Here is a 19,813-nt window from a genome sequence, read left to right as displayed (position 1 = left end):
ACGAGAAAGATACGAAAATATTCACGGCATCAGAAACAACAGATGGATTATTTTTGCTCTGTCAAAATGATTATGGACTAAAACTTGAATTTATAGCAATGTTGAGTACCAGAGGAAAAAAACAATCTCACATCCTAATACAATTTTCTRTTAAAAATAATCTTGATACAAGTCCTATTATTTATGCTGTAAAATGGAGAGCTGCAAAATACCCTACTTCATGGCAATTACTAGTAATCAAACAAAACGTGTGCTGGATGAACTTCGTTCTACACTAGCCAAATAGCTACAGGGGGTCCCTGACCTAAAGAGCTTTAAAGAAGGACGGCAGATGAGCCACAATGTAAGAAAGGTAGGTTTTCCCAATGTTGCACAATGAACAATACTGAGACGGAACAGTAAACACAACCCTCTGCAGGCACCCAAACTACTACCTTAGATTCTGCAGGARAAGATTATCCTCAGCAAGAACTACCCTATTTCCTAACCTTTCATTTATTCTCTCCATAAGCTTTACGCTAGACTCAAGTAGGTGTGTTAACATATATATATAATACATATACAATCACACATGTGTGCATATATACATTTTACATATATATATATATATATATAAACGCTTATGGCGTTACACTTACCATACGTAAAATAAAAGTTTTAGGGAGGAGATGAAAAGTCCATTCACCTCTTGTCCATGCCAGCTCAGAGCACAACAAGCATCTCGGAATATTATCTGTTTTTGCAAATGAAACTCACTTCCCAGTTCTGACTGGAATTTCAAATGACCAGGAATGACATGACTTGACTCCTAACTGAAAAGCTGACACTTCTTAAGATGTAATRAAAGAAAAACACATCTGAACTTCATTTCCCTTTCTCTGTATTTACTCAGATGTTTTTCCTCCCAGTCAAATGTCACATTGGCACACATCTTTTAGCATGAATTAAACCGATTGATTCTTTCATAAAAGCATTTAAAATATCAGAACTCTTTCATCTGTTTTTTTTTTTTTTTTTTTTCCCATTACCATCACCTTAAACTGTTTGTCACGTTAGCTCATAATACCCATCTACTCTTTTACTTCAGCAAAGACAAAAGCTCAGGTCACATACAGACAACAGGGATCCCTGGTAGGAAACAAGAACCACAAACCACAAACTTCCTAATCGTGCTTAGCAGGCTATTAGTCTCGGAGGGTGACAACAGACAAGTGTTAACAGATGCACGATGCTGGTACATTTTTATTAACTGGAAAGCAGAAGCCTCCTACTCTTCCCACAGTGGTATTTCAAGCAGCAGAAACCATTGTAGAAACACATCACTTGCACAGTAGACTCGTTTTGGAATCTGTTCAAAGAAGAAACAGTAATTCAGCCCACCCAGTAAGATATTTATTGCACTGCAAAGGCCTTTTAACCCTAATTATCACAGTGGCAAGTGCACTACTGAGCCTGGCCCTGGACAGGCAGGATCCCACCACCAAACTGTATTTACTCACCCTAAGGAAAATAAAAAAGACACGGCCTGAAAACCTGCAAACTGGGCCTGCACGCGCGGAGGAGCCTGCAGAATCAGCGTTCACGTAGCAGCCATCCTTGCGCGCTGTCAGCGCTCATCGGCCGTGACGCGGCGCTCCCACCTCAGAGCACAACCCGCTGAGCAGACACCAATACACCACCAAGAACCASGTTTACGAGCCACGGCAGCGCCGCGCCGCGCCCGCTGCCACACACGAGGCCTCCTCCTGGGGCCGGCTCCCGCAGGCACCGGCTGTGGGACGGCGGCCGGCGCCCGCGCGGAGCCCCGCGCGCTGCAGGGAGCGCGGCCCCGCCGGGCTCCTCCCCGCGCCCAGGCCCGGGCCCCGCCGCGAGGACCCCCGCACTCACCGCAGCCCCGCGGGGGGCCGGACCGCGCCGGGTCGGGTCGGGTCGGGTCGGGCCGCGCCGCTCCTCACCACACGGGCAGCGGCCGGAAGCGCCGCCGCCGCAGCCCCGCCCCGCCCGCGGCCGTTGGGAGGCGAGCGCGCCGGCGTAGAGCGGCGCGGCGGAAGTGGCGCGCGGCAGCGGCGCGTTGCCGGGCAACGCGGCGCGGGGCGCTGCCGTTCCCCCGGCAGTGGCCGTTGCTCCCGCTGGGGACCCGGTCCCGAGCGGTTCCCGGCCGGGGGGCCTTGAAAAACGCGTGGCGTTTGGTGCAAGTTTGGGCCACACTGAAACAGGCGCCCTCGGCCTGCCCAGATCCTCACCGGGAATCAGGGGAATTGCGAATGCGCAAGTTTGGGATCGCTAAAAATACATCAGATATTAAAGACGTCATCAAACTCGTAAATTCTGTGTCTTGAGTTTATAAGACTCACTGATTTGCTAATTATTTATTATAAATGTAGATGTACTGTATGTCCATTACGTTTAAGAAATAATGATGAATATACACAGAAATTATGTTTAAAATCTACAGCGAAAGATCACCATATCAACTTAAGTGAACAGAAGGAACATCAACCACAACTATATTACCATTTAAGCATTTACCTTCTAGTTCACCATATAACATTCCACAGCAGCATTAATAAGTTTCACATTTATCAGGGAAAACACAGCCAAATAACAAGCATATAAACAGGGGGAATGAGTGGACGGTCATTTTATGTTATGAAAACATGGCTTTATTAAAAAAAAAAAAGTTAATTTGCAGCAATGGAACAATACATGTCTATCTATTGCACACATGCAAAAACAAAACATGCTTTCAGAAACAGGCATTTTATCATATGATGTATTCAAGATTTTGTAAAAATAAAATTATATACATATTCTAAAATCTTAACTGGCATAAATTCTTTTAAGAAGAATTATGAATCCTTTCTTTAACTACAATTATGAGCCCTTTCTTTAACTACAATGTACATAATTTCACACCAGACATAAATACATTATATCATTAGCTTAATGAGGCAGTTACAATAAGCAAAAATTTGAAATAGTTTAGTCTATTGTAATAGGAATGCAAACACGATACAAACATGGACTCTGTACAGTACTTTGGTGCAAATCTGATGTTATAAGTACAGAAGAGAATGATCAGTGTCTTGTGCATTATTGACACTAGAGGGCATGTGTTCTACCTTTTCAAGAATAATGCTTTCTGGTTTGTAAAGTTTACCTTGGTCAACTGACCAAATTTCAGGTGCTGAGTCTTCACCCATGCAGGCTTCTGATAATGTTTCTATTTTGGACCAATTATGGTCTTTTTTGGTTGTAAGATCTATTAAGAAACTTCTCCAGTGAGCATTCCTATCATGAATCTAGGAAAAAGGGGAAAAAAAAATTAGGGATGATTTTGAAGAGTCTTTTTCACAATTGAGGATTTTAGCATGCTAAAAAACTAATGGTGTTAATTTTAGCTCTCTGATACTGCGCTTGAATGTGCTAAACACAGGTACAAAAGCTGAACAAAACCAGATTTATTTTACTGACTCTGCCCTGATAGTCTGACTCTGTTGCCAGGAAGCACTTATAAAAGAAGCTAGATTTATAGTATCCTCATATATTTTTTTCTAATTACAAGTTTTTAAGTCTAAGTTCTCTCTTAGCAATCACTTCAAGAATCTAAATATCTCTGAATGCAATTAATCTTAGCAGTCCATTTTGTGGTGTAACTGAAAATATGTAAAATCATATTCATGTATGATACAAAGACACTGTAAACCATCATGTTATCTCCAATAAGAGGTTTAAATGACTGAAGAAATGCAAAACGTGTAGTCAGCATTTTACATAGCTAATGTCCTTCMTCATATGTTCTCATAAGATTAGATTTTCCTTCGAAGACAATGATGCAACTACTTTGGAAGTGATTGGTTTGACTGTAGGACAGTCTCTCTGCACACTTTAGAAATGTATTTTTACAAGCCATACATATCTAGGATAATCTCCCAACCCCAATATTCATTCTCCTATAATTTCCTTTTCATAAAGATCGAACCTAAGCACCAACTTAAGCCCTCAGTAAGCAAAGAAACTTCTTTCAGCTAGAGTAGCATGCCCCATATTTAAATGCATCTACACAGTTTGATTGCCCAAAAGACGTCAGAGGCTGCGTACCGAGACGTGTCTCCGCAAGGTGGACATATCTGTGAAGGTTCTCTCACAAGCCCTGCATTTGTACGGCCTTTCCCCGGTGTGAATACGCTGGTGCCGCCGCAGAGCGCCTTGCTGTGTGAATGTTTTCCCACACAGTTCACAGAAGTATGGACGGGTCTCTGAAAACAGAACAGGAATCTCAGGCTTTTCAGACAGGCTCTTTTGGCTCCTGACTTCAACAAACAAAAACAGCATACGGAACTCTTCAGAAGAAGTTGGAAAAGAGCAGCATTGGGATAAAGTGCTATACATAGGAAGATCAATGGGGCCTTGGTTTCTAAAGATTTGTGATCCAACTTTATATTATTTCTTCGTTGTGAAGGAAAGCGTGAACAGAGCTCCCTCCTCTTTCAGGGGAAATAGCATCAATTGCAAAGGCTGTTTCATCTTTCTCTGGCATCTTTCAAGAGCACAAAACTGGCCTCAGTCTTCTGGGCAAGTGTCATTTGACTCCTGCTCTGACATTATGTTTTTCTGCACTGACTGCAGCAAAGGAGAGAAACACAAGGGGTTTACAAGTCCCAAACTATTTTAGCCACACTTTGAAGGGAAGAAACATAAAATTGTTTGAAGAATCAGGGTGTTCTATTGGGATTCACACTAAGTCATCTTCTTCACTATACATTTGTTCCTGTTAACATGTATTCTCTACACTGTATCAAGAGACAATCCTCTTTGATGTATGAAAATATATTATATAAATATATATTTAGGCTATATAGGTTAACCTAATAGGCTATTTAGGTTAATAGGTTATATTTATATATATAACCTATATATAAACAAGGCTTTATGTGATACAAGGTGGCCTCAGGTCCTGATTTAGTAAGTCAGAGGCTGTATAAACCCTGCTTTTCCTCATCATCTAATTCCAGGAATTTACAAAGTGGTTCTGGAATAAAAAGTTAGCACCCAAGCTGTAAATGCAGCTTGGTTTAATATCCGAACTTTCAGTGCAGTTTACTCTCCATAACATGAATTTTTTAATTACCTGCATGAACATTACTGTGCTGGGCTAGGGAAGCTCTCAAACCAAATGTTTTCCCACAGACTTCACATTTGTATGGCTTAGCACCCATGTGGCATCGCTTGTGGCATTTTAAGTATTCATTAGTAGCAAAGTGTTTTCCACACACGTCACATCTGAAAAGACGTTCTCCTGAGTAGAAAGGAAAAGATATTTTTTTCATCAGTTTCTCCCAGTAACATTTTCCTGACCAAGTTTTAAAGGAGTCTTTCCTGCATGTTTATCTCCCTGTTTTTAACACATTCAACCATTCCTCTTCTCCACAATTATATASTTTATAAGCTTAGATTTTTTGAATTTCATATGACTTTGATTATCCCTTGATTCTGTTGTTAACCCTTTGTGCACCCTGCATCCCTTGCGACCTCCCTCATTCACCATTTAATTATTATTTCAGTGCACAGGACTCTTCAACTCCCCACACTATATWTCTATTCGATTTTGTACTTCAAATTTGCCTTTTAAATATCCTATTCCTAAGAGCTCATTCACTTCAAGTCACTCTTATTGAAAAAAAAAGATTGTTATCTTCAATTGCCCATTAGCTCTTTTCAGGTAGTAACAGGAACTGAGCTTGTTCTTTTTCTCTGTGAAAGTGTTCAATAGTATAAGATAGAAGAAAATGGTGTGTTTAATGCTTACCTGTATGAGTCCTTTTGTGGCTGGTGAGTTTGCCTCTATCAGCAAAGCAAGCCCCACAGTCCTCACAAATATATGGCTTTTCCCCTGTATGGGACCTAAATGAAGTGGAACACAAATGACTATTGATAAAATAGCTCTCATTTGCTGTTCTTAAAACACTGCATCTAAAGTACTGAAAGTGTATCTTACACATTACAGGCAGCATACTTAAAATATATTAAATGGAGGAGCTGCAAGAAAATAAGTGTTTTGCTCAGCTAAGAAACTGAGTGTTTACTGCTGTAAGTGTTATACTAAAGATTCCTGCRGACCCAGATCCCAGTGGGTAACTCGATATCCCAACTAAATAATTCCCCTTCACTAAAAAAGCAGGGGAAGTTTTAGCATGTAGCATTACTTAGAATTGAATATGTTAGTCTTCAAATGATGAGTCTTTCAAAGAAAGACAATATTTTCATTAAATTGTGCCAGAACACTGAGGAATGTGTCCTTTAAAGGGAACTCCTGAAGCCACTTTGYTTAAACATCTGCTTTTTTCCTGCATCCAAAAGGCTAAAAACACTGCCCCATCCTGGCAGTCAACTGAGGCCCGAATTCCACTTGTCTTCAATATCCTGGATAAAAATTAATTTTGAGATATTCACAAACATTTTTTGGCTTGCCTCTGAAAGAAAAATGAACCACTGAAGCATGGCAGGTATGCATTTGATGGATATTTCTGATGTCACCAAACAAAATCACAGGGTTTGTTCTCAACTGCCACAATCCAGCAGAGTTTCTTACAGTCAGCAGAGATGTCAGTGAATTTTGGTTACAGTCCTAAACTAGGTGACTGAACTTGGCTGTAATACAGGCTTTCAAAGTACTCAGTCTCATTTCCTGGTTTCCATTTAAGCCTCTGCTTTAGACCCATTTTCAAGGCTTGAAAACCCCAACTTTTCCTTCAAAGGTTGTAACTCATGGCATAAGCATTGGAGCAGTAAGTAGGAGAGATAACAAACTGCTGCTGTGTTAAGACAGAAAGCTCAACCAGATTGCCTCTGGCATGATGCCAGCAGCAGAGCTCTTGAGAGGCTCCAAGCCTTAATCTTAGCTTCTGTAAATCCCTTAGACCCTCCTCCTTGGGCCTACAATTTTTAACTAAAATGTTCCCATTTTTAAGACTACAGACACTACTGAAAGGCAACCAGTGTTTCAGAAGACACTGCACACATGCTGGATACCTGATTTTAAACAAGCTCAAAACAGGCAAAGTCTGAGGCAGGGATCCTAACATTTTATCTTAATGCCATTCTGACTTTCCATATTCTAACCCGGGTTGTATGATATGTAAAATAATGCATGATTCTGAGTTGGCTGGGCAAAATGTTGCAACTTGGAGACGACCTGTTACTGAACCCATCTGTCACTGCTTTGTTGGGGTTGTGCTAAATTTTCAGGTCATGTTTCACACTGTGGTTGCTTTTCACACCTTTGTTTTTCAGGTGACAGTAACTTGATACTTCAGATTTTTTACGACTAGAGAATCAACATATCTCACAAGTTTTTTTTTTTKTTTGTTTGTTTGTTTGAATCATTTTAAAACATCTAGAGAAAAGCTACTGTTCCCATTTTACAGACCCCATGAGTCTGCATATGATGGGATTTTTCTCACCTAATTTAGACTTCCAACAGTCAATATCCTAATATAAGCTCTCTGTAAGACTCCCTATTTAGGAAAAGATGGGAAATTTCATGGTGTAATTCACATTCTCCTGGGATATGCTGCATTTAGCATAGATACTGTCAGAGAATAATACATCCAATCTAGCTCCACTGATGGAAGAAGGAGCCCGGATGAGATGTCCAGCTTTTAAATAGAACAGGGGAAAGGAAATCCCACGCTCCATGACATCCTCAGAGTAATAAAGAAAGAGGAGGGCTCTAACCCTTGGTCCCCAATGTCCTGGGCTAATTCTTCAGACTATGCTGCTTTCCATCAATGAAGACTATCGTCTTATTTGGAAGTCTCAATTTCAAATGGGTGTTTTTTGCTTTCAAGTTTGGATGAAGAGTCCTTTTCAAAATTTCTACCAAAATGGATGTAGTGATCAGAGGCAGACAAAGCCTTTACACAGAAGAATTAATTATGGATATGACAGAACAAATTATATTGCAGGGTTCCTGTTAAAAGGACACCCAAGTAGAATGACTCACAATTGGGAAGTTAGAATAAGAGAAAAAATGTGCTGAAGTACATTATGCATGCAGGATGTAGCAATGGGAGAAACAGTACTTTAGGCTGACCTGGTATGGATCTTAAGCTGGGATGGCTGAGCAAATTTTGAATGGCAAATGCCACATTCGTAAGGTTTTTCTCCTGTATGTGTCCGCATGTGAAACACTAGCGCTGTTCGGGAACTGAGGATCTTCCCACAGACAGAACAGAGAGGGCGTTTGACTCTGCCTTCGTGCTTCCGCATATAATGTGTTCGCACATCTCTCTTTCTCTTAAAAGTAGCATTGCAAATGGTGCAGGCAAACTGCCTTTCTTCAGTGTGGACGCAGGCTCGGTGCTCTTTCCAGCTGTTGTAACTAGCAAATGACTTGCTGCAGATGTCACACCGATAAACTTTCCCAGGCAAACATTGATGGACATCTCTGCAATGATCCACATACTTTTTCCGGGAAACAAATTGCTCATTACATTTATCACATGTTATTACATAGGCAGATTTCTTATTCACCCCACTTTTAATTACCTTCTTTATTGTAAACTCTCCATCTGATTGACGTTCTTGAGTTTCCTTCTCATTACAATATTCATTCTCATCCTCCTCCTCAGTACAGACCTCCTCAAGGCCTCTACTGTCTTCAAATTCTGAACAATTTGCTTCACAACCTCCATCCTGCTCTCCCTTCACGCTCATTCCACCTTCATCTTCCTTCCCATCTACCTTCCTTTTTCCCCTTCTTGCTTCAGCTTCCTCACCTTTTCGCCTTCTCTCTTCTTCAGCATTGCCACAATCTGCTTGGGTGACAGATGAACCTGCAGGTTCTTCCTCACAACTGGAGGCCTCTCTATGCTTTACACACCTTCGTAGTCCAGCCTCCAGGGCCCTATCCCATATCTCTCTGGTAGGATCTTTCTCACAGTTTGTTGCAGTTGATCTTAATGCAGGTGGAACTACCATCCAATAGACTGGTAGAAGTTTCCTTTCTTGCCCAGATTCATGGATTTTTCTGTTAAAATAAATAACAAAGCACAACTTTAATAAGCTTGATTGTTTCATTTCATACCTGTGCATTTTGGAGGAAGAGATGTTTCTCTTTAATTGTTCCTCACACCACTTAGGGATTTAACAATGTGGCTGAAGAACCCAAGCATGACAAATCTGCAGAGTTGCCCTGAATAAAATTAAAAAAAAAAAAAAAAGTCTCAAGTAACTCATTTTGTGAAAACACTATTTTAAGAGCAGTTTTTTTTTTAATTTTCTTTTCTCTCCCTGGCATCAATGAACGTTACACTAGACATTTTCTGAAAAGAATGAAGATAAAATTTTAAGAACCCTGGGTTCAACAAGAATGGAAGCTCTCAGATATATTTCTTTGTCATCTCACCAGTAACATAGGACAGACTAAAAAAAATTACTCCAAGACCRCCGTAGAAAAGAAATTAAGGTCTTAAACCAAAAAAAATGTAGATTAAACATCTACATGAAAAAAAATACGGCAGAGCTCTTTATGAATAATATAGTTTGGTAGTTAACTGTGTTTTCCACCAGTCAGGATGTGGAACATGCAATGCAGAGGTTTAAAGAATAAGATAGACAAACATCTGCAGAARTAACAAAGCTGTCACCATCTTAGTGTATATGAATGCAGTGTATGACCTCTTACAAACCTCTCGTGGACTTAACTTCTGTGACTGCAGACTAACAGATGTATTCTTCCAAACACAGTTTTGTGAACTTTTACTATTATTATGTTATTATCAGGGACTTTTGATTATTTGGGGGGGCTCACCTGCCAGAAAGCAGCTCTTCAGAGAAGGATGTGGGAGCCTTGGTGGACCACAGTAAACGATGATCCAGCAATGTGTCCTTGTGGAGARAAAAGCTACGGGGTGGGTTGTATTAGGAAGAGCATTGCCTGTAGGCTGAGGGAGGTCATCCCTCCACACACCATTCAGCCCTGGTGAGGGCTGGTGAGGACACATCTGGAACAAGGTCCAGTGCTCCCCAGTACAAGAAAGATGGAGCTAAGAGAGCAAGTCCAGCAAAGTGCATCTAAGATGACCAGGGGACCAGAGTAGCTCTCCTATGAGGACTGGCAGAGCGAGTTGGGACTGGTCAGCATGGAGAGCAGAAGACAGAGAAGGATCTCCTCAATGTGTCTAAATMTAATAAGGTTTAAAGAGGATGGAGTCAGACTGTTGTTAGCAGTGCCCAGTCACAGTATGAGAGGCAAGAGGCACAAACTGAAACACAGGAAGCTCTACCTGTGAAAAAGCTTCTTTACTGTGTGGGCAACCAAATACTAGAACTGGCTGCCCAGAGGGCTTGTGGAATCTCCGCTCCTGAGCATCTCCAAAAGCCATGTAGACACARTCCTAGGCAATGTGCTCTCCATGACCCTGCTTGAGCAGGGAGGTTGGACTAGATGATCTCTGGAAGTCCCTTTCAACCTCAACCAGTCTGTGATCCTGGAATATCAATAAATAGTGTCAAAGTTGTACATAAGCACTTTGATCTTTAGTTACTCCTTAAACAAGCAATTCTGCTTGCCACTAAAACAGAGATTGTAAATTTTWAAAAGTTCTCAAACTAAGAGAAACACAGATTTAGACTAATAGGTCAAAGATGGGTCAAACAGTGAAGGGGTTTGTTTGTTTGCTTGTTGGTTTTTTAAATGGGTCAAAAGCTGCTTAACTACAGGCAAAGTTTTGGTTTCACTTGAGAAAAAGACAGATGTTTCTCTAATCAAGATGTTAAGGATTTTATTCCACCTCACATGATTTTCCCTGGAGGCATCGTGCTTTATGCTCCCTAGAAATACGGGTGCTTATGTACAGGACAAAACTGGCACTTCATTTCTTCATTATAAACATTAATACCTTGAGAATAATGCAAAAAGATGAGGAAATTCATCTGTGAAAAAATGCATGCTTGCTTGATGTTTAATTGAATTAGGTGCATCATCACCTGCCTACAAATTATGTTCAGTAACACTCAAGTCTGTCACTTCCCACATTTTTCCCCACATTTGAAGAGGCTAAAAGCTTCACCTTCAGTATGAAGAGTCCTAAAATCAGATACAACTATAAGAATAAGAAGGTCATTTTCTGGGGAATGAATCTTAAAGAAGATAGATAGAATGAGGGTAAGATCAAGGTCTATGGGGAAGAATGGAGGGATGAGAGAAGCACCATCTCAGGAAGGAGATGGTGCCTGCCTGATTTCCTATTTTTTCTCCAAGCTTATTTAGTACTGAGCTAGATCAACCTGTGGTCTCACCCTTTGCCATCATTTTTATATACTGATACTCCTGATCCATCCCCTGTCCTTTCCCCCATTCCTTCCCCCTTTTTTCATACTCTTCTTTTGTTCTCTTCACTGCAATGTCTTATGGCCTTCTGTATAATACAGTGGCTGCCAATCAAATAGTTAATGATGACATTTTTCTAAATATTAAAACCTCATTTAAAATAACAGGAAGARGTAAGTTCCCACTCTCAAACCCTGGCCTACAACTGAGGCAAAAAGACAGAGCTATATCCATTGCACTGAACACATACCTGGAAGATTTTTGGGGCTACTGAAATGAGCAAGCAATGATTTTTGCACATTTCTAAAAGAGAAGCTGGAATCCAGTAAGACACCATACGTCTCATACGTCTCTCTTGACATGTGCAGTAGCTTTTGCATCTCTGCAAACTACTGTGTAATTTCAACATCTCGCCTTCAGGCAAGCAGTGCTTGGTAAGCCTTTTTTTTTGCATGCTACCTAACAAAACATAATGCAGGATACTTAGCCCAGAAAAAAACCTACATGAAAGCACCAGTTGCATTTTCATTCACAAAAAGGGCATTTTCTTGTTCATATTAAACAGATGCCAATTCTTTTCAAGCTCCCATTTAAAAACCCAGATCTGAGGCTTTCAAAAAGTCACTGCCGAGATTCAGTTGCACAAGCCCTTTTTATTTCAATGGAAAATACACATCCAAATTCTGGACGCAGTTTGAAAAATCTCAATATAATATTCTAAGATGAAAGTTTGATGAAGTCAGTGGGGAAAAAAATATCTGTGTTGATTTCAACACACTTCTGAACAGGTCGAAGGGACTTCTGGAACTGAAGCAATCAAGACTTCAAAAAATGTATTTATCCCAGTGTCCAGAAACAAGCACAACAAACCAGAAGCACTCACACACATGCAGGGAATGCTGTACCTTACATGAGTATTGTAAGCAGACCTCTGGGCAAAGCGTGCAGGGCACTGGTCACACTTGTAAGGCTTCTCTCCTGTGTGTGTTCGCACATGGACCGTCAGGCCGCACTTGGAACCAATGACTTTGTCACAGTATGGGCAYGCCTGGGGATCCTGCCTCTTCCTGTGCGCTCTCCGCCTGTGATCCCTTATGTCTTTCCGTTGCTTAAAGCGCTTGCCACAGAACACGCAGGAGAGGAGCCTCTCGTCACCGTGGGCAGCGAGCTGGTGCTGCCTGAGGCCCTGGGGACTGAAGAGCTGCTCACATATGTTACACCTGTATTTCATAGCAAGGTTCATCTCATGCTTGAGCTCCATGTGTGACTGATACTGCTTGACGAAACAGAACGATTCATTGCACTTCTCACATGACATCTGTGGCAAGACCTTTGCTACGCTCCGCAGTGATTTCTTACACTCAGTTTTACTGGCAAGTTTGGAAATTAAACTGTTTTCATCTTCCCACTGCTCAGGAAGGGTGTTTGGAATCCCTATAAAGGCTTCTTTTGAGTCAGTCTGGCTGCAGAGAGAAGGACTAGCCTCATTTTCAAGCCTAGTGGTGTCCCCACTGGTTGTCTTTTTGGAAACTGTTTTGTGACATTTTGGGAACTTTGCAGTCTTTGGTTTTGACTGTGGGAAAGCAGTGCCTGCTTGCTCAAGACTCGCTGATCGGCCTTCAGGTTGTTCATAGCCAGCCAGCAACTTTGCATGTTTTTGCCTATGCCAGAGTTTCCTCTGCACGGGCACAGCCACAATCTGGGAAGAGTTACACAGTTTGCGCTTTTCCTCTTGCTGAAGGCAAGTCCACTGTGATCCACTACTTTCACAGAGCTGGCCTTTCASATGGAGGCTCAAATCCAAACCTTTTTTACCCTCTGCTTTCACTTCTTCACAAATATCAAGTAAATCCTTGCACTCAAGTCTTTCAGCTATTTCCTTCATCCGGTGCAATTTTTCTGCTTCAATTTCTACCTCTGCAGTGTAAATAAACTCCAGGAAGGAGGTGAATTCTTCTGTGTAAATGTCTTGTAGAGTCACTGTGCATTTTGTAGTGTCCAACATTTCATCATGCAGAAAAAGCCCCTTAAAATAGTTGCTRGAAGCTGCCAAGACAGCTTTATGAACCAGAAACTCCTCCTGAATACCTCGATGTTGTGTGTGAACTGTCACATCACAGAGGTGACCAAACCGGTACAGAGAATGCAGTGCCTGCAACAGGTTCGAAGCAGCAACCTTGGATTTCATTAGAATCTTCTTTTTCTCCATTCTGCCAGAAAAAAAACAGACAGATTATTATTAGTTTTTAAAATCTCCTCTCTCTTCCATGAGTTATCTTTTTGCAGAATCGCAGAATGTTCAAGGTAGGAAGGGACCTCTAGAGATCATCTAGTCCAAACCCCTGCTCCAGCAGGGATACCCAGAGCACGGGGCACAGGGTGGCGTCCAGGTTTTGGAGACCTCCAGAGAAGGAGCCTCCACAGCCTCCCTGGGCAGCCTGTTCCAGGGCTCTGTCACCCTCACAGTAAAGAAGTTCCTCCTCACCTGGAGATGGAACTTCCTGTGTTTCAGCTTATTACCCATTTTCATTCATATATGATATCAATCACTCATCTAAAAGGCCCAGTGGAGGTCGGTGCCCTAATTTCAAATTTAAACCATAGCAGAGGCTTCTATTAAAGTAGCTGCCTTCAGCAAGCCCACTTTATTACTGTCACAGATTTAGATTTACACACTAGGATAATCCTTCAAAGTGAATATTCTGTAGCCAAGCTCACAGCAGTAATGAAATGTAAAACAACTGGCCCATTTTAATAACAAAAAACTCTTCCTATAACGYCTATTCAACAGCAGAGATCACAAAAAATTAAAGAATGACAACAAGAAAAGCCCCCAAACCCACACATCTTTCACCACCTCTCATTGCACTGATCAAGAACCTGGAGCGTAGTACGTTGCTTCCTGTTGTTTTCAAGCTCATGTTGGGAACAGAACCTGTGTTTTCACAGTCCCACACCAAAGCTCTGCTCACTGCACTAGGCAGTCCCTCACACTAGAGCACACAGATAAATAGGATTCATTTTTATTTCTTTTCCTCCATGAAAACATTCATACATAGGGGTTAATATGAACTAGTGAGCTTCTATTGTATTTATCCACTTAAAGAAATGTACATATCATACAAGGACAAAGTCAAATTCTAGCTATTTCTAGATTTATTGAGGAGGTAATAGTATTTTATTTGAAAAAAAATCTTTTTTTTYCCCTCTCACTTTCTGTCAACAAATACAGGCCTCAAAAGTCTTCTAACATCCAAAATCAGTTGGTTTTACTCCATTATTGTTTTTAGTCCACTGTTGTTATCCATGAGTAAACAGCTACTTTAGTATACTTCTACCCTAAAGAAATTTATTAAGGCAGAATAGGTAACTGAGCTGAGAGAAAAGATAAATAGTGGGAGGGAGCTCTTGCTTCTTCAAGGCAGAATATTTTATATAAATCCAGTCAACGCATGCTACATCTCACCAGTAGAACCTTTGAACTAGTCACTGTTTGTTTTATTTATTTTATTGAGCTGAAGAGGCATAAGTTGCAGTGTCAAGGAGTTGGAGACAAGGGAACAGTGAAAGCTCAGACTCAAAATTGGAAATTTCCATTTTCAATGGAAGTAGCTGTAGAAGTCAGGGACAAATGGCACTTTTCTTAGGGGGATTAGATCTAGTACCTGACCTAGTCATCTTGATTCCCTATAGGTAAAGGGAAGGTTAAAAACCTCCCATGCTACATGGCATGTTCTGCTTTTCTTGGTGAGCTCTTCAGGGGAGTCCTCAAGACATCTCCATTGCACTGGCCAGTCAGTTGCTGCTTTCTGTTTTTTTTTTTTTTTTTTTTTTTTTTAAAGGTTAATTTGAACCTAAGTTCAAAGCAATTGTCTTAAATCATTCTGTTGTCAGGATGCAATTTCCAGAACATTTATCATTTATCTACTGCATTTTACACATCTAATGCAGAATGAATGGAATTAATGCTTGCACACCTTTGACTGAACTGCTGTTCTATATGAAGTCAGGCAATGGGGACTGTCACATGTAAACTGCATACATTTAATCAGATAAATTCCACCCTGCCTCCTAAATACACATGTAAAACAGAGACAGATGATACTTACTGCAGTGCAAAATTGTTTTTCACACCAATGAGCTGCTCACAGATATTCCTAATTAATACTTGAAGAATGAGCAGTGGAAACAGCCTCATTCTCCACAAGGGCTAGAGACCTTSAGGACAAGCAGCTGGGCTTGGAACTGACTTCAGTGAGACACAGATGACACTGAGCGCTTTAAAAGATACTGCACCTCCACTCCCCAACACCATACACACAGAGAAATAACACGCTAACTAGGATATAACACACCCATCCCAAGATTAACAAATATTTAACGTATTGCTCCATTCCTCATCTCATTGCTACAAAAAGCTATTTTAGTACAACCTAGGTCCCTGCTTTCCTGAGACAGGATGCAAGTTTTGGTGTGTTCTTCAGTTAAAAACCTATCGTTGCCATACCTACATACACCAACTGCGAAGGAATCAGAATTTGACCAAGACCTATGTATGGACAAAACCAGTACTCACTCCCTCGCAAGCCTTACATCCATTGGATTTTTATCCCCTAGCTTCATCCCCTGTTGCCTCACATCCTTTTCAGCACAAATTTCAGCACAAGCAATACAGCTATTTATCATGTGTAGTGGTGGCATGTATGATTTGGTATCCTAACTCTGCGAGCATATGCGTTACACAGGAGGAATGTAACACAGCGCCTGTGTTCTGCCAGCCTTCCACAGCATATGTATTTTGGTCTCTCTGGAGCTTCGAGCACACAGGATTTCACAACCCCCTTAGTACACTAAGAGGACTACAGAGGTCTGGGAGAACTCAAAAAACTATTGAGGCCTTCTGTTATTCAAACTTTACCTCCCTAGAGCAACACATTTACTCCTCATGCTAGAAAACTAAAAGTTCTCTATCCTAAGACAGATGATTTTAAGCCTGTGTCTCTCATGGCTAACATACATCTTGTCTATAATTAATCCAGTGCATGGAAAAAAWAWATATATATACACACACACCATCCACATGAAATTCATAGGTAGGAGACAATTTACTCAACAAGGGTTATCTTAATGGCAAAAGTTGGTCGACTTACTGTATGTTGTTTTTTCACCGTATCTTATTCCCACATAGGCTAAGTATATTAGCTCCAAATGAGCATATACTGCTAGATCACTGCGAAATAAAACTCTCCAGATGGAGCCTCAATTTATACCAGTGATCTATGGCCACTTATGTGAAAGTGGCCATTTATGCCACTCCACTTACGCAAAATCTTAAAGCAATAACTAAAAAGTGTAGATTTCTTCACTGYTCTTCATCTTATTGGGAGTTTGACCTTTTAATGTAGAGGTATCTTACTTACTATTTAATACTTTATCACATATGACACTGATAAACACAGAGAGAAGACCCTTTATCATTTATGTACATTGGGAGAAAATACAGAGAAATGACAATAGAAAATATCAGAAGAAGAAAATGCTGAAAAAAAGGAGTGAGAAAGCAAGGGAACAGGACAGAAAGTGACAGTTCTGAAGATTAACTCACATATTCTCATCTATATTCCCATCCTCTTCAATAATAAAAATAATACATCAATTATTTAGTGACTAAATTAGGAACAGATTGTGTTGTCTGTATTCATCTGCCACTAGCAACAGGGAGAGAGTCACTAAAGACTAGGAAGAGCAGGGAGTCCTAAATATATATACACCTACTCTATATACTGTAATTAGAAAGATAAGTAGTTCCCTCAAAGATGATACTCCTGATACAAAATAATATTTTAAATCTCTGTTATTTAGCATATATTTCTGACAGTTCTGTAATCTAGGGAAGAACATTAAGCCAAAATAAACAGCTGAAGCAGCGTGCTGTTTAAACTTGACTTACTGTACTTGATCCTCACAGTGATAATGGATTATAGAGAATTACACCAGACTATATTTTAATTTCTCACCTAAATTACAAATTTAACGTTACACTACAAACATTCCTCAGCACATATAAACTGTGTGAGTAGGAAGACAAATTTGTGTTGTATTGACTTTGTAGTATTCTAAATTGAAGACATAATATAGAATGAACAGGGTTGAAGAGCAAGCTTAAAATAGTTCTGAGACTACTAGCTGCAAGAGCAAGCACTACAAAAGACGATTATCTTTTAGTCTACAAGACATTATCAATTGATAACTTGTGACAATCACACTTGTTTTCTATGATCATGTCATGTACTGCTAATGAGGTCATCAGAAAAAWTTGAAAACCAAAAGTGTGTACAGTTTTAAAAACATTATTTGGAATGTCACGAGACATAAAATGTCTGTGAATTTGAGTTATGCAAAATCTTAAATATTCGTAATTTAACTCAGGGTCTGATCCAGAGTACTTTTTCCTATCAGATCCTGTGAGAAGTCCCACCCAAATCCATGGGACTGCTTAGGACCTCAGTCTTCCCACCCAATTGGTGGGGAACCTCCTTGCTYCCCATTCCTCACTACTGGAAAGTTCAAAGATACTTAATATAGAAAAAAAAAATAAAACAAAAGGTTAGCATAGTAGAAAACATTTAAGAAAAGCAGTAAAAGAATAAAAAGACATGTATTTAAATATCCCATGGAAGACAGAAATTGCTGGGGGGGGAAGGGTAATAAATATATATATATATAGAGAGAGAGAGAGAGAGAGAGAGACAGAGAGTTTAAATTGTCTAGATTCTACCAGATAAGGACCATTTATTTCCAAATTCTTGCAACTGTACAATAAATAACTCAAACACCTGATATATCCTTTAGTATAAGGACAATCTTTTCAATAAATGCATACACCATTTTTGGTTTTGCACCTCATTTTGGCTGGAATTTCTGCAAGCTGCTGTAGTCTGTGCATGTTACTTCACACTTAACCCTTCAGAAGCATCTACTGCTGCCAGGGGCAGCAGGTGACAGTTTGCATATGTCAGCAGTTATAAAAGAAAACAGCAAATTGACCACTTGGATCCAAGAGACYAAGCAGCACCTTCAAAACACTTGCAACTCAAAATCCAACAACTATTCCCCATTGAAGATGTAATAGATGCTACAGCACACTTGCAGACTTCAGGAAGAAATGCAGACCCAGAGGTAAATACTCTGGCTGTGTTCAGTACACAAATTTTATTCTGCTCAGGAGCAGGGCAAAACAAGGGCATGGGAAAACTACAGGTCCTCAGTGGATAAGRAAAGCTGTTTACTCCTTGTTCTTCACATTGAATTAAGATCTAAGGACAAGACACGATGCTTGAGGAATTCCAGTCCAGAGTAAGTGGAATGAGGATGAAARGTGTTTCAGTAAACCATTTACTTACTGGACCAAAGCGAAGGACGTATTTTATTGTAAAATGAGTTATGGGTCAATCTTAGCTTGAGGGGGGGGGAAATTATTGATAATTAAATAAGAAAAATAATGGCAATATCATGGTTAGTATAAAGCTTAATTCTGTCCCTCTGCCTCCAAACATCTTGAACTAGTCATTGCCCTTGAAACCAGCAAGCAGAAAAGGGTTGGTCATGGTTTAAGGACCTAAATGGATACATTCTGCATTACTCTGTAGCTACTTCTCAAATAAAACAGCCACTTAGTCTCTGAGGAAATTTCTCCTCCAGGGGAAGTTTAACAACATTGTTTCCCCAAAATGTTGCATTTTACGGTTTTGTTTATAACTCCCCCCCCCCCCCGCAAATATTCAAGATAATTCTCATGTAAGCAGGATTTAGAGAAAATCWAACTAGTTTAATACAACTGCAAAAGGCAAAGCATATTTCAATTCAGTTACAGGACTTCATAAAGCTTTTGGAGTATATCCAGCTCTTTTCAAAAATAAATAAATATAGCAGCCTAACAGTGGCTTCCACTCTCCAGTGAATAATTTATGTTTATTTTCTATTACAACACGATTCTTTCATGATACAAGGAGTCAGTCAGTAGCAAGCCTTTAATTCTAGATAATTAACATGGTAAATGTGTTAACAAGCCAAACGCTACCTGTGCTTTTGGTTTTTGCATTTTTTGTTTTTGGTTTTTGCCTCAGTTATTCTTCTGTGAAATCGGGTTACGTTTCCCTGTCAGAGACACTGTGACGATAAAACACATTAATGACAGGGAGATGCCAGGCCACTACGGCAGCAACAACAGGACAATAAAAGAGGGCATAAGTAACAATTGGGAGTCATTTGGCTGCATTTATCACCTGGAAAATTGACTTCATTCGTATAAATTCCCACACAACTCAAGATAAATGGGAAGTTAGGGGTCTGTACGTACAAACTCTCAGTGAAGAGTGAAAACAACAACTGCACTTGCCCCAGCACAGCATCTGGCCCCTTCAGACAGGGTTGGATATTAGGGTCACATAATCAAAAGATATTTTCTGCACAGAACTC

General features: G+C 40.3%; 1 protein-coding gene across 1 annotated transcript; it reads right to left on the bottom strand.

The window, feature by feature from the left end:
- Positions 1–2,798: 2,798 nt before the first annotated feature.
- On the bottom strand, positions 2,799–13,544 carry LOC112945083 (GDNF-inducible zinc finger protein 1-like). Its single transcript, XM_026036597.1, has 7 exons — positions 12,108–13,544; positions 9,815–9,891; positions 8,096–9,031; positions 5,810–5,904; positions 5,132–5,299; positions 4,102–4,259; positions 2,799–3,302 (listed from the first exon to the last, which is right to left on the bottom strand). Exons 1-7 carry the CDS (start codon positions 13,542–13,544, stop codon positions 3,057–3,059), a joined length of 3,117 nt encoding a protein of 1,038 aa, XP_025892382.1. The 3' UTR covers positions 2,799–3,056.
- Between the last annotated feature and the right edge of the window lie 6,269 nt (positions 13,545–19,813).

Source organism: Nothoprocta perdicaria, unplaced genomic scaffold, assembly GCF_003342845.1.
Source record: "Nothoprocta perdicaria isolate Ctin4 unplaced genomic scaffold, notPer1 scaffold_181, whole genome shotgun sequence".
In the NCBI taxonomy this organism is placed as follows: Eukaryota; Metazoa; Chordata; class Aves; order Tinamiformes; family Tinamidae; genus Nothoprocta; species Nothoprocta perdicaria.
The sequence above is the reverse complement of the archived record's forward strand: the minus strand, read 5'-3'. Positions and strand labels throughout refer to the sequence as shown.